The sequence below is a fragment of the Sus scrofa genome, chromosome 9, assembly GCF_054392235.1.
Source record: "Sus scrofa isolate SSC_HxYL_T2T_F1_AM1 chromosome 9, Sscrofa_HxYL_maternal_Yorkshire_Landrace_v2.0, whole genome shotgun sequence".
Lineage (NCBI taxonomy): Eukaryota > Metazoa > Chordata > Mammalia > Artiodactyla > Suidae > Sus > Sus scrofa.
In genome coordinates this window covers 134,323,551-134,339,262 of record NC_139391.1, presented here as the reverse complement: position 1 = coordinate 134,339,262, position 15,712 = coordinate 134,323,551, and the positions used below count along the sequence as shown (strand labels likewise).

Genomic DNA, 15,712 nt, shown 5'->3' with positions numbered 1-15,712 from the left:
AGGCTCTCATCGACAGGCGCGTGGCACTTCCAGTGGCACAAGAGCGTCCCAGAAAACCCACCTCTTGGCAACTTTCACAAGTTGCGCGTTGCCCCAGAGCGCTAGCATTTAATCTGTACTTTTGCAGCAGTCTTTTTTTTTTTTTTCCTGCTGTTTCTTCCTCTAATATCTTCTTCTTCTCCCCCCGCCGCCCCCAGACCAGATGTAGAGATGGAAGAAAAAAATCTTGCTGTAATGTTAAGTTCGATCAGATTTTTTTTAAGGTCGTATGGTTCATAATAGAGGAAAGAGAGAAAAGTCCGTTTTCAGATCCCTAAGATTCCATTAGAAGGATTCTCTTGTCCGAGAGGCTCCTGGTCCGTTTAAAGAAGGCCTGATTAAATCTTGGGGGGGACGCTTTACTGGGGGGAGGCAGCCGTGGGAGAAAGATGGATATGGATGGGAAGTTGGAGTCTCTCCTGATTCTTTAAGTGAGGTGTGTGGGGTTTTTTTTTTTCTTTTTTTTTTTTTTTTTTTTTAAGGAAATATACAGGTACTGATTTATTCAGACGGCATCCGTCTCTCTCCCGTTCACCCAAGGTCTGTTCTCTGGGTCTGGTGCAGCTGCCTCTATGCATGATTAACCTCTGTTCAGCCATACACAGAAATCTTTTGTCCCAACATACACAAAGCAAATTATTTTGGAAAGCGAGAGAGCACGATTAAATATAAAACTCAGCTGTATTCGACTTTAAAATGCCTCTTTTTATGTCTCTTTTATATTTGGACTCTGACTTTTATGTAGAGATGCCAGTTATATTTTTTTTATTAGACCTGTCCTGAACTCCAGCTATTTTTAACTCCCTCCCCTCCTTTTTTTCTCTGTAAATTGGTCCTTTCAGTAAATCTTTTAAAATCTTGTGATTGTTGATGTTTTCGGGGGTAGGATAGTAACATTTGGGGGCAAGTCGAGGCAGGTTTCTTGTATCATAAATTGCCAGACGGTTGTAAAATTCTGCAATTAAAACTGGCCACTGCCAAATTGAGAATTTTGAGCAATCGTCTTGATGACGAGAGATGGACATTTTCATCATCTGAGCCCACTCCAGAGGCTGCCATGTAAAGGCAAAGTCCCTGATATGGTGGAAATGTGTTTTCCTAGGTAGTGGGAGCATCCTTCCAGCCAACTCCGGATAGCAGGGAAGATTTCTGATAAGGCGAATTGGAGCCGCAAGTATGAGACCCACTTGGCAGTTAAACACAGAGTCTCTTTCCCCAGAGAGGACGAGAATAATGTCTTGAGAGAATGATTGAAGGACTCAAGTGGTACATAGAAACTGAGTCTTGGTTTGGCTGCTGTTTTAATGTCTACCTTTCAAAGATCTAAAGTTTAATCCACCAGTTACGAAGCAAGGCTGCGCCATGCACCAAGCCTTACCTGTCATAAGCAGGCCATAAACATTGCTCAAATTGGGATATAGCTGGTGGTGATGAGAAAGGCAAAGAAGACACAAGGCCTTGAGTGGGTTTTTTTACCCTTTGCAGGCGTGCATCTTCTGGGTTTCACGCCAGGCCAGGGCTACAGACCATGCTGCTTCTCAGAGACTCCTTACTTTGTTTTGAAGCCAGTTGTAATGAAATGGTGCTGGTTGTTTTTCTCCCCCCTCTCTCTCTCACAAACAGACACACAGAGGAAAGGGACATGCCCATGTGGGTGAATATTTGAAGCCAGGTTTTGTCTTCTGAGGCTGTCCTAAACCCTTTAACTCAAGATGCCAGTTTAGGTGGATTTTTTAATTGGACGTCACTGTATGCAGAAAATTATACTTGTGGGTTTTTTTTGCTTCCTTTTTTGTTTGTTTGTTTGATTGTTTTTTATAAGTAAGTTGTGCCTTCTAAGAAAAAAAGTCTTTGGCTTGTGCTCATTTGTTTCACCCCCTCTAAATCCCGTGAGGAATTTTGAGGATTTGAATGGAAAGACGTTCCTTTTCTTCCCATACATATCAAAGGCTTTAAAGAGAATCTGGCTGCTGCTTCTTCAGAGGAACAACTTCTCTTTCTCCTACCGGGGAAGATTCTATGGAACCTCGATGGTCTGGAAACACCTGTGTTCCCGTGAGATGTTAGTTGCTCACACCTGGAGTTGTTTCTTTTGTGTCGCTGAATAATGGTGGCCTCTTGCTGCAATTAATGATTACTTTCCCAACTGCTGGCCTTTTAGCCTCTGTTTCTGCTTCCCCCTCTACTACCTTGCCTTTCTGCCCTTTTCTCTCACTGATGCAGGATTTCTCAGGAAGGAGATAGGCAAGCAGCCTTGTCTATGGTCCACACGATTCTGAATGTTTGGTGGGAGAGTTGACCTTCTCCTTTTCTCCATCCTTGTATGGCAATGCGTTCTCCCCTGGACTTACCTGAAGGTGTCTAGGCAAAATTCTCGAGCTTCTCATTTAAAGAAATCTCTGGCCATCACAGCATGGGATCTTCCTTCAGTGTAGGTAGACAAGACCCTATTTGAACCTGTTCTGCAGGTATTCTTAGAAAACATCAATAGACACGAGAAGTGGGATGAAACAGTACCTTCAGAAGTATCATGTCTATGGTTTGATTTTTAGCTCATGGCTTTCCAAACTCTGATGGAGAATTGAATTCTTAAGGGATGAGCCTTCCCCCTCCAAAAGGCATCATCTCTTTCCTTGAACAAAGTAGCCAAGATAAGAACGATTGAGAACACTAGCTTGTCAGATCAATCCGTCCTAAGTTCAGCACATTAGGCCTCTAGGTTGTACAAAACAGAGCACACCACCTCGAAATCCCTTCTAATCGAAAGGAAGTAGTCAAGGGTGCATGTTAAATTGAATGTCAGTAGCACCTGCTCCAAAAGCTCACATCTTTGATATTAAAAAAAATATGTTCCGTATCTTTGCAAATGAGTCTATTTAATCAAATATTAAGTTCTATTCAAATTCCAAAAGAACCAGCCAGCCAATTGTCTTTCTTCCTGATGTTCCTTGTCATTCATCCTCTTTGCATCTCAAGAAAAATAGCCTTGTTCAGGCCTCCGACATTTGCATGCACCCAAGTAAAGCACAAGAGTGGGGTTCTAAGCGCTTAAGACACGCAGGTGAAGAAACCGCCTCTTCTCCGTGCCAGCCAGCTTTCCCTGCTCGACTTTGAGGGGAGGATGTTAAGACGACTCAAAATTTAAAAAGGAAAATGGTTGAGCAACTTGAAACGACAATCCATCTGGAAAACCTGAATGAAAAAATGAATTTCTAAAAGGTGAAATAATCCATAGAAGTGGGTCTTTTACATTTTTCGGAAGTCACGTGGGGCCCTAGTAATTCTAGCAGGTGTATTAGGTATAAGGAACCGTGTATAATTCTAGCAGGTGTATTAGGTATAGGGAACCGTGTAAGTTAAAGACTGGAAGTCTCTGGATTCCTGCCCTCCTGCCCCCCCCCCCCCCCCGCCCAAATTATGAAATAAGTGAATTTTTAAAAAATTTCCATGAACTACCCACCCCACCAATTATGTTACACTTTTTAGTGGGGCAAGAACTTGCTCTATCCCTTTTATTAAATGGGAGAGTTTAGGTCTTTTCTCTGCATTTAAGGTTTCTAAGGGGGAAAGCCTCTTAGAAACAGAGCAAATCAGAGGTCAAAGAGAAAGCTAAAATTCTTCGGGTCTCAATGTGTTTGAAAGAGGTAAGCAGTCCCAGTCCATTTGGTTGGCACGGCAGCCTGTAAGACCTCTCGCCACAATTCAGGGTTCACTTGGAAAAAAAAAAGAATTTTCTGCCTGCAGCCTTCACAACCTATTATTCTCCCATTTGCCTTTTTGCTGCCTCCACTGCTCCTTCAGCGGCGCTGTTTAGGTGAGGTTACATTGTGCTTAGTAAACAGACAACACTTAAATTCTCAGGTTGTTTGAACACTGCTTTAGGTTCAGCTGCAGTCCCCTACCTCTCTGATCTTTTATATTCCGGAGCAGATGTCTTTCATTAATTTATGGATTTATCATCTTTTTTTTTTCTCTTTCTTTTCCTTTTTTTCTTTTCTTTCTCTTTTTTTTTTTTTTTTTTTACACCTGGCAGCTGTCTCAAGTTTCAGCAGTTATTGTCTATTTTGCATTATACATAGAATTGAATGTCATCTGTCTTCACAAAGCTATGGCTAAGAGAATTGAGGCAAAGCCCCATGAGCTGCCGGGACAGATCTTGTTTGCGTTCCCTCCCCCCTCCCCCCACCCCCCTTTACCTCCTTAATATTTATTTGTGCTCATTTTCTTTCCTGGCCTTGAATGGAGCTTAGCTCGTGTTCAGTACAGCTGTATGTTTACTGAATCTATTCCATCATGAGTCATTGTGCATGTGTAAGTATCCTGGAAACAGCTAGTGCTTTCTTGGAAGAACAGTTGCTTTTCAGCACAAGCACTTAAAAGGGAAATTAACCAATTGGTCAGTTCAGATTTATTTTGAGGAGGAAAAAAAAAAAGGATTATCTAACTCTTGGCTTTTAAATCTTTCATTAGCTATTTTTAATAGTTTATTAGAAACATATATTTTATGGGAATTTTAGCGTCATTACCCGATGAGCAAGAAATAGAGACGTAGTCTGTGTTCTTGTTCAACTGATCAATTCCAAGTATTACCAACAGGAAGCGTTTTAAAGCAAAAATGAACTTGAGAAATGCAAATTCGAATGTTGTTTGTTTCATGAAATTAAAAAAAAAAAAAACCCCAAATCCAATCTAAAGAAGATGAGCAATTTGCTGGGTTTTTTTTGTTTTGTTTTGTTTTGTTTTTAAATAAAAAGAATGGAAACATCTTAGCATAATTTAAAGATCGTGAAAGCTTCAGGAAGTTTTGATAGCTCAGTAATTGTCTGAGAACCACAGCAAAACCGTTGGTTTCGTATGAGACCCATTGTGAAAAGATTTGGGACTTTTCCCCACTAATAATTAAATGTACAAGGTTGTTTGAATGTAGCCGTCTGAAAGAGCAGATTAGAACCCAGACCTGAGGATGTTTGTTGAAGTTTGGACTTGCCTAAAACTCTTATCATGAGGCAATAGGAGACAGCTTGCAACTATTATTTCACTTATCCATTTGGACAGATGGTCCTGAAGTGTGCCGGCTCCTTTAGTGTTCTCTCTCCGTCTAATGGAGGTTACTGGAGGCCTTTCAGCTCTTCCCTTGGCACAAGAAGTATGTCAGTCATAAATTATCGTCTTTGTAATCATTAAGGATCTCAAACAAAAACACAAGTTCAGTTAAGCTGCTTTGGCTTACAGATAGAAAATCAAAATTTCTTCCTTCGGTGTCTCTCTGCAGCCAAACCAAAAGGCACAATATTTAACTTTTCAATTTACAAACCCAGGTGATCTCTTTTCAAATCGCGTGCCATGAAAGGGGGTGCTAATTGATCCAATTCTCAGCAGACTCTTCGGTTAAACACCCCGTTGTAAGTAGTCAAGAGCTTATCAATATTAATTTGATTATGCTTCTCTGGTAACGTTCTGGTTTCCCTCTCCTGCTAAGATTGGTCACGCTGTACTTGACGGAAGTCATTTAGAACCTCTCCTACATATCTCTGTTTCTTTGACCTTGCTTCATATAGTGTGAAATTTTTGCTGGATGTGTGAGCCAAGTGTGTGTGTGTGTTTGTGTGTGTGTGTGGGGGGGGGGTTTGCACACACCCACCCGTGCGTATTTTCTTTTCTGTTTCTCCTTATTTTTTTTTTCCCAGACTCTCTTTTAAGAGAAAATCCTTAGAGAAGCTTCTAGGAAGGACCCTTAATTGACCTTGTGGGGGACCACATTGATTTTCTCCACGTGCATCTTCATTTCTGATAAATTATAAAGCCATTAATTTGCTGAGGAAATGGCAGGGCCAGGCTGCGGCACAGATGTGACCAGAGCCATCCCAGCTCCGAGTCTGCTGAAGAGTGCCAAGAATCTGGGGGAGAATCAGGAAGCCTGGATTGTTATGGTTAGACTCACATTCTCTTGGGAACTGTTTTAGTTGCTGCTGTTTACAGATCTAAAAGGTAATGATGTTTCCAGATAAATAGGCCTTCTTATTTTGGGTAAGTGGCCATTTATTGATCTGCTAACCCACATTTATTGATTTGTTAGCCCCAACCACTGGGCCACTCTCAAAGGAGTTAACTGTAAATCCAGGAGAGGCAAATTGTATTTGGTTTTGGATCGTTGCTTTAACAAAAGTGCCACCCCCTCCCTGTTCTCTCAGGGCCCCAACCACCCCTCCCAAGTTTTAGCTATTATTGAAAAGGAAACAATTAAAAGGATATAATAATAAGATAGGAAGAAAAGTGAGTCAAGATGCTCCATTATATTAGCACTAAAAGGTAAAATGTGAGGCTTGCCTAACCGTGTTCAAAATAATGCATTTTATATTTTCACGTACATTAGTATAATAATTGGATGTCAACCGCAGAGAGCAGAGAGAAGAACAAACAGAACTGTAATTGTGAAGAAGAAGAAAAAAAAAACTCTCATGATAAGAGTTGTGTGGTACCTGTTGGGTGCATTTGTCTCCTTAGCAACAAGTGAACGTATAGCTAGTGAGTAAGGACCTCGAATGGCGGGGGAGTTGGGGGGGTGGCCATCCGCTCCACGGGGTCGCCAAGATTCCGCAGCTAAATTGTGCCTCCTCACCGTTACGTTTGGCAATGGTCATTTTGTGCGAGATGCCGCAAGGTACCTATGGATTCCATGGTTGGTGCCATTTATCTCCCAGAATTCCCATGGCTGCTGGGTGGGCCCCCAGATTCTTGAACGGGGTGGTAGGTGGGAGGGTGATGGAAGGGGTGGTAGGTGCTTGTGTTTCAAGAGCTCGTTTCCTTAACCACTTGCATCCTACATGCAGGAAGGATTGTCACCCAATCACTTGAAAAAAGCAAAGCTCATGTTCTTTTATACCCGTTATCCCAGCTCCAATATGCTGAAGACCTACTTCTCTGATGTGAAGGTAAGCACATGTTTCATTCGTAATTTTTTTTCCATTTCTGTGCACGAAGTAGTGATCTGAGCTCTTGGAAGTTCATGGAGATGCGTGTGGAACCGGTTCCTGAGCACACCTGGGTGGTAATTGATTTAATGCACTTGGCCTTTGGTCTAAAACCAGGCTAAGCCACGAGGAGGCTCCTTGCGTCTTAAGCCCAGGACTGGTCGCATGGCTTTTCACTCTAGTCCAGGAAACTTCGCCTCTATCTTGACGTGTCTTCATAACGTCTTGGAAGAAATTTCATTGGTACCAGAGGGATGTGCTTTCGAGAATGTTTTCCTTTTCCTCCCCCTCAGCGAGAGTAAACAATTTCTGTTTTTGTTTCTGTTAGTTTCCCCATATTTGTGCTTATGAGAGCAAACTCTAGCACCTCTTTCCCCCCCCCCACGTCGAAAGGCGCCTACATTGAAATTCTCTATGCAGTAGCTGCTTAAAAACAAAAGTGATGATTGTCTCTTATTTACAACTTAATTTGTTGTTGATGTAGAGAACACTGAGCATAAGGAGAATGAATAAAGTGACAGATTCAGGACACATTATTCAAATGAGGATATGAAAGCTGTCGGCCTACAGCTGCAGCCTCCCTCATTCTACAGAATATGGGGACCTCCTGGTTCTGTGGTGTGTGTGGTGTGTGTGTGTGTGTGTGTGTGTGTGTGTGTGTGCACGTGTGCGTGCCTGTGTCTGTGTGTGGGTTTTAAGTAATTGTTTGCAACAACTTGATGTTGTGTTAATTATCTGTAACTTTTTAAAACATAGATGGGCTGTTGATGACGATAATGACACGCCTGGTGTCATTATCCGGCGAACTTGATAAACATTACATTAGCTGAGATGAGTTCAGGAGGATGGGGTGCGCTCCCCCCCCAACCCCCCCAATAGGTCCTTATTTCTGCCACTGAGAACCCAGGAGCCGAGCTGCCAAAACGGGCCCCTTCCTTGCCGGGTCCCCTCTCCGCAGTGTGCTTTGTGCCCGAAGCCCCGAGTGGCTTCACTGGCCCTTTTGCGGGCCAGGCCCCTTCGGTCTTCTTCACTGATGTTTTGTTTGGCCTTGTAAGAAAAGTTCTCTTTTCCCTCCTGTTTGCTTTTGAATTGTGTATCAACCTCAGCCTTTCATCTTTCTCCTTCCCTGGCTGAGCTCCTCAAGTGGAAGGCACATTTCTTCCTCATTCGGTGCCAGCAGACCGGGCAGATGAGGAAGGCAGAGGAAGCCAGGGACTTAAACGGCAGGTTAAGACTCACGAAGCCCCAGACGTGCCATGGCCCACCGAAGGCCAGGAAAGGGTTTGGACGTGGGGGGCGAGGGGAAAGGGCATCTAAAACTGACAAATGGAAGGGCATTTGTCAACTGGTTGAGGACCAGCCAGCTTCTAGAGCCTAGTTCTTCTTCCAGGGAATCCTCCCAACACTTCAGTTCTAGGAGGGGACATGGGAAAGAGAAAATTGTTATGGTGCACACGTGCATCTGTGTGTGTGTGTGTGTGTGTGTGTGTGTGTGTGTGTGTGTCTATCTGTGTGCCTGTCGGTGTCCATGTTACCGCCTTCACGCCTGCAGTGTTGTGATACAATGACATTGCCTTGTGTTATCTACATAGCACCTTTCAGCCAAAAGGAGGCCCAAGAATTTAGGAACCGCATAGTACGGATCACTCGCCTACCCTTGAAGTGCAGCCACCTGGGGGGTGGAAAGCAATAGCCATTCTGAGCCAGCAAAGCTCCCCAGCACTGCCCAACACTACATGTAAATATGAGCAGCATTCATGATTGTGCGTGTGTGCACGCACACGCATGTGGGGTAGGGGAATGGGCAAGGGTGGGCGAGGCTGTTGGCTGTGAAAACCAGCGAGAAACTGTTCCCATTCCTTTAAAATACACCTAGTGATCCAGTTTGGCAAATAATCCCCGACTCTACGTAAATAACAGTTAAATACCTGGGTGCCTATTTCATTTTAAAAAGCGCTAATATTCAGATTATAGATTCTAGCCATACTCTGTCCATACTGGGAGAGAAGGCTGTTAGCGCGAAGATGAGTCTGGTTAACTCCCAATTATCCACTCTAATGGAGGGGAAACAGTAGGGCATATAATGCAAAGCAGAAAATCACCAAAGGTCATTTCTCTTTCGTTTTTGGAATGAATTATACACTTTTAACTTATTGTGCTTTTTCTTTGGCTAGTAATAAATGAATTTGTATTCTCTGAGCTTACGCTAGCGATGGTGGGAAATCATGCTTAGGAAAGGGTGGATAGCCCAGGCAAGATGCTGCAGAAACTTTCTAGAAAACAATGGCAGAGCGTTCTTGATTTCTTTAACATTAAGGAAAATCCAGAATTTGAATGTTGATAATGCATATACTCACGTATATGTATGTTGTGTTGTATATGTGTGTGAGTGTGTGTATACAACATACCTCTATCAAGATATCAGTATATAAATGCGGATCCCTATTTGCCAGGCTGAAATAACTAGGTATTTCTCTATTTAGGAAGGTACGATTCAAAATTCGATTTCAATCTGGATTCAAGAAACCACAGAATTGAGAGATCCCTAGAAATTGAAGGAGAGACCGTAGGGTTTGATCAGAAGTGAACCCCTGGCCCGTATATCTTTAGAAAGGACATGTTCATATGTCTCCAGACCAAGTAATACCTGTCGCAGTGACACAAGCATATACTTGTTTGTGGCCCATATATGAAGAGGAAATTCCTAATTCGAGCAAAATGATCCTTCTAAATCATAAAGTCACTCCATTTCGAATAGTGATCGGAATTTCATTTTGCAAGCAAGAAACGGAGCGACGTAACAGGAGCGGAAAGCATTTGGGGTCATGAATAAGGCGTAGCCCAGGTGTCCATCCAGGCCCAGTGGGGAGATCGATGCTGGGCTGAGTTAATCCTCCACCCAGCTCCAGAAGGTGAACCCTGCCAGGGCGATCCTCCTCCCTTCTGTTTGTTCTTGGAAGGGAGACACTCCACCAGTGACCATCAGTTTGGAAAGGAGGTGAGCGCTTGTAAATTTCCTTGGAAAGAAAGAGGCAGGAGGAAGTCCTGCACAGCCCCGAGATGTTGGCTGGGCGAGAGCAGCTGCACGGTGCTGGGCGATGGTATATAGGAAGAATGAAACAAGGGCCAGCTTAGCTTAACTCCCAGAGTAAGAATCTACACAAATTGCCACGTTCCCGCAGAGGGTCTAGCTTAATTTCCTCCGCACAACATTTAGCCAGACAAAAAGCTCAGCTCATCAGGCCTTCCCATCCTTTGAGAAGGGCAAGGGGGCCAAAGGGGGACTGAGGCCCAGGCTCCGCGGGCCCCACCATCTTCCCGGGCGCCCCTGGGTGCCGATTGTCATGTATAAACTAATAACTCTTAGACCACTAAGTACAACAGATTCGGTGTCATTTTAGCTTTGAAGAACAGACGCTCACGGCTTTTCAAGCCGCGGTGTTAAATGATGTTTCTCGTTCCCTCCACCCCTCGAGTCAACTGCTGCCTGGCCAGATTAAGGTGTCAGATTGATTTGTTTTATACATCTTTTGACCATGCTCATTGAATATTTAGGAAGTTTCTTCAGCCCATATTGAGGCTGAGATGTCCCGTGGGAAGCATTAATCAAAGTCACAGAGACTTGTACACTGTGGAAACACAGCCTCTTTATTGTAGCGATTAGTTTTTGCAGGAACACGACAGAGCTTTCCTTGATAGAACAATTGATCCTTTGCTTGGAAGCCCCTACAGAATGGGGGGCATTAACTCTTTAAAGGTGCATGCTTTTTCTCTGCAGCCCCCCCCCCCCCACCGCAAGGTGAAGAGCTGGAAAAGAGAAGGGGTCTGCCTTCTGGCGTGGCCAGCAGCGAAAACCGAACGCGGCTCAGTTCCCTCCTAGTGGAGGCAGCCCCTGCTCTTCAAGCTGTTGTGCTGGTCATTGCACTTGTCTCCTGTTTGGGGCGGCTGTTGTTTTTGCCCATTCTTCCTCTCTGGTATTTCCATTCGCTCACAATAAGCTTTAAATCTCCCTTTCTGTCCCATCCCTAAATAATGGCAAAGTGCACTTACTTTTTTGTCCTTCCCCATTAGGTCATTCATGACCATTCTAGAAAAAAAAAATACCCTTCTATTTTTTTCCTCTACAGTACTCTTGTCCATATGAGACAATGTCTTGTAACAATGCAGAAGCCTAATCTCCATGTCAAAGCAATTTTCATTCCCCAGTGCACAGCCTGCTATCATTTTGTAATGTTTTGTTTCTTATTCTAAAAGAATTAAAAAGGAACAGTAAGCCGTCACGGGGGCCTGTAGTCCTTATCTCAGTGTCTGGAAATTTGGACAGTGTATTTTACTGCTGAGATAAAATGGAAAGAACTCCAAGTTCAGCAAATCGTAATGGGTTTAAGTTCTATTGAAATCGGCAACCAGAAGATCAGATAACGGGGGTCCTTCAGTTGTCTTTTTAATCGGGTTCCCCGCAAGGCTGAATAGAGACAGAGCAGACACACAGAGTGAAAATATAATTCTTGGATAGGTTAAGTACATGTTTGAACTCTTGCAAGCAGAAGCGATTTGCTGATGACTTAATCATTTTCTGGTCAATTATCTGTAAGGGCCCTTGCAACTCCATGGCAATTATGATGCAAGTTGGCCTTTTGGGAGAAACACCAGTCTCCCTGCTTCTGTTTCCTTGTTACTTCCACTCTCTGCCATAAATTTTCATTCATTTATTATCTTGGCTAGTATAGAAACAACTTTCTGTGTAGTAATTACAGCCCCGGTACACACTTTAGCTGTCATCTTGTGGGAGCCTGGATGTTCTCATGGCCAGTGTTTGATAAGTGGTCTTTGTTGATTTTTGATGAATGTACCTCTTTTTCTGGGGGCCCAGGGAAGGGGATGCCTGTGATGACAAAAGGCAGGGGGTTGTCTGTCAGCCTGCCTGATATAAAGCTATGGATTTATTGGTTTTGACTTGGCAAGTTGAGATGCATCTGTCCTTTACGTGCACAGAGGACTGTCAATAAGAAAGGTATCATTTGCAGTGAACCCAGGAAGACATCTTCATTTAAAAGGTCAGCGGGGAAACCTTGGTAAACAAAGTTGCAAAGCCTAATCCTGTTGTAGTAACTTGGCATTTAGAAAAACGTAATCAAGGTTCTGGAGTTCCCGTTGTGGCTCAGTGGTTAACAAACCCAACTAGGAACCATGAGGTTTCGGGTTCGATCCCTGGCCTTGCTCAGTGGGTTCGGGATCTGGCGTTGCCGTGAGCTGCAGTGTAGGTCACAGATGCGGCTCGGATCCCGCGTTGCTGTGGCTCTGGCGTAGGCCAGTGGCTACAGCTCCGATTCGACCCCTCGCCTGGGAACCTCCATATGCCGCGGGTGCGGCTCAAGAAATGGCAAAAAGACAAAAAAGAAAAAAATGTAATAAAGGTTCTGCCTGTGCTGGCTGTGCTCTGTGTCTTAACCACACCTCCCAAACTGCATAGACTCCAGTGGCAGGAAGGCATGGGTTCTCTCTCCAGCAGGCTGTAGGAGGGATGCGAACAGGTACAGAGATCTGACCAGACAGCCCTGGACGTGAGTCCCATGTGCGGACATCAATGGGGTCAGAGCCGATGGCCAAGGGTTGACCCCTTACCGAAAAATAGGCAAGTGCCAGATTCTTCCCCTTTTATGTGAAAGCTGTTTTCCAGCACTGAATGAGGCTGTCATGGGGTGACACAAATTCTCTTACTAAAAGAAATCATCATGCTAGATGGTGGAGCCACGTGACTCACCACCTCTGGTACTTGAATATAACGCCTTCCCAGGACCCTTACGGCTTGAACGAATTTCCATAAGAAGTATACAAATGCAATTTGTTCTACTGAAAGATGAAGAACAATGTTTCAAATAAGATACTCAGCTTCAGGAAAATCTGATTTAGAGTGAGGTTTCCGTTTGAGATGGGGAGGGTCGTGACGCAATTTCCACTGTGGGTCGGTTCTCTAATGTCCCGTAAGTATATCCTCGTCGCTTGTGCCTCTTGGTGCCATTTTGGAGGCATTAAAAACATGCCTTTCCAAGGAAGGAGGGGAGGGGAACTTTAAAAATGCTTCAAATGCTTAAAGAGTGAATGAAGACAATGGCAATGTTCTCATCCTTTTCAACATTTAAATTTAACAGTTCAACAGATGCATTACCTCTCAGCTCATCAAGTGGTTTAGCAATTTCCGTGAGTTTTACTACATTCAGATGGAGAAGTACGCGCGTCAAGCCATCAACGATGGAGTCACCAGTACTGAAGAGCTGTCTATAACCAGAGACTGTGAGCTGTACAGGGCTCTGAACATGCACTACAATAAAGCAAATGACTTTGAGGTAGGAACTCATCTTTATTTTTTTTGGTCATCTCCCGTTTCAAAAAAAAAAAAAAAAAATGTATTTTCTCTAGAAATGCCCCAAATTGGTTTTTTTGGTTTTTGTGGTTTTGTTTTCCCCTGGTATCTGATACAACATCCCCCAGTGGGGCAAGAGGTGGAACCGCAATGAGGGGCCCTCCCCACCCCCACCCCCTGTGGATCCCAACAGAGTCCTGGGTGCTGACCCCCCTCCGTTTCCTTTCCCACCCCCCACGCTGCTGCTTGCATGTGGAAGACCCACCGTGTGGCCACTGGAGAAGCCAAACAAAATGGCAGCAGGGAACACCCAGAGTGATTCCCTTCCAGGAAGAGGTCCCTACTCAATAGGCCTTTTTTATATTTAGGTTCCGGCACATGGATTGGAATGACCTACCCTGTGTTTGATGATAGCTTCAGAAGTTGTTCTCTTTAAAAGTCTAGAAAGATTGATGGGGGCAGTGATTTCATGGTTCCTAACTTTCACCAGCATTCGTTTCCTTTATGGAAGCAGTGGCATGAGAATTTACTAAGTAGAGATGATAAGAGATTCATCGACATCTTTCTCTGGTTTGTTTTTGTTCTTTTTGGAGGAAAGCTCCGTGAGTTCATCTTGCACCTGTGTGGCCTCACAGGCATGCCCCGCTCGTTCATCCAGCCTCATACACACATCTGTATGTCTGCAGCATGTTCTAGGTACCCGTGAAGCAGTGTAGGCGATTCCCAGAAAGCAGGATCTATGCAGCACTGTGGGATGAGTGGATGTAAGAAGGCATCCCTTTCCCGGCTGGTAGGGTGCCTCCCAAGCGATTTTTGTTGCAACACGACAACTCTCTATGAAACAACTCTCGTGCATTTCCCAGCACCCACAAAGGCATTCTGCTGAGCCCTGCTGACTGAGGCAACAAGAGTTGGAGGTGGGAGTGGGGCAGGGCTTCTGGGGGCTGAACCCCCGACCCCGATGATGGGAGTGGACTGGCCGTGGTTGACAGAGTCGGTCCTTTTCTTATATTATCTTGAGGATGGGAATTTTCCTCCTGCTTCTGTTCATGCAGGTATCTTATGGTAATACTCTTGCTTTGCTCACACAGGAAATAGGTACCCCCAAATTCCCAGGAAGTTCTCAACATCGAAGGAGAGTAGGACAGCTCGGTCTGGGCTCGTCAATCAGCCCTCACCCCCACAGCCCACCCTCCTTTTACCGTTTCCTTGGGAACCTGTCTCCCCGTGCTCTTAGCCACACACATCAGTTTGGGTGGCTTCTAAAGAACTGAATGTGGAGGCTTAGCAGTGGGAGAGTCATGGGTTTTCCTTGAAAGTTGGAAGTGTTTTTACTGCAGGCCACCAATTTCTCTTTGCTGTCCAAGACCAGTATATTTTTTTTTTTTGCCAAATGGGTTATAAGCGAAGCTTTTCTTTGGCTGAACACATGAAAAGTGAGGCTCCTTCTTGTACTTTCTGCTTTCGTATTCGAGAGTCTCTGTGGTTTACTCTGTGGACAGAACCCTTGAGCAGATGTCTTCCAAGGCTGAAGAATAGGACGATGGCTAAACATTTTTAAGAAACCGTATGAAAAGCGGCCCGTCTCCTTGCCCCCTTTCTGAGAAGTCTGTTGCTGTCAGCTTTGAGCTGAGAGAATTCCGTGGTGGGCTAGTGAGCAAATTCCAGTGTATGTTGACCAATTTCCGTTTGGCCACAGGGGTCAAGCTTCATAAAAGAATCGACCAAGACTCGTGGAATGGTTTCTGTGTTTTTCCTGAGGAACATCCTGGAGGGAACAGATCTTCCAGGGCCCATTAGGCTTTCTTAGGGTTGTTTCACCCTTACCTGGTTGGATTTAATCCCCCACCAGCGCAAGGGCCAACATGACACAAACAGGGGACGGCTGACATCCAGAGGTACCCAACGAGCTGCTCCATTTAGCATCATCTAAATCCTCCTTTAATATGATTAGCATCTGATAGTCCTCTCTCTGTGAATCACATCCACTGCCAGCCAGGCCACCTCTCCTTTATCTGCAGTGTCTATTTTAAGACTGCTTCAGTGCAAAGAGGATGGGGCCCGGGGAGCAGTTTTGTCACTTCTCATGTGACTTCAGACAAGTTTAGTGGACTATTCTGGGCCTCCTTCTTCCTTCACTAAAACTAAGCTCTTTCCGGAAATGCGCTTAGAACCGCGGAGGAGCGTGGCTTCTGCCCTGCCCCCTCCGCGATGCACACACATGTGCACCCATGCACACCCACTGTCCCACGTGATCCTCGTGTCACTAGATAGTTTTCCACTGAGCCTCTCCATTTGGGGCATTTACTAACGGAAGCTGCAGATAAGAGCATCCTCC

At 44.6% G+C, this 15,712-nt stretch overlaps 1 protein-coding gene across 11 annotated transcripts in view; it reads left to right on the top strand.

The window, feature by feature from the left end:
• The window catches only part of PROX1 (prospero homeobox 1), a 53,383-nt gene that overhangs the window by 10,267 nt on the left and 27,404 nt on the right, over positions 1 to 15,712 (top strand). For 7 of the 11 annotated variants that reach the window (XM_005656757.4, XM_005656752.4, XM_021101943.2 and 4 more), the window contains 2 exon segments: positions 6,864 to 6,971; positions 13,163 to 13,357. In XM_005656757.4, the coding sequence (XP_005656814.1) occupies positions 6,864 to 6,971; positions 13,163 to 13,357 (303 nt within the window). 11 annotated transcript variants of the gene reach the window in all.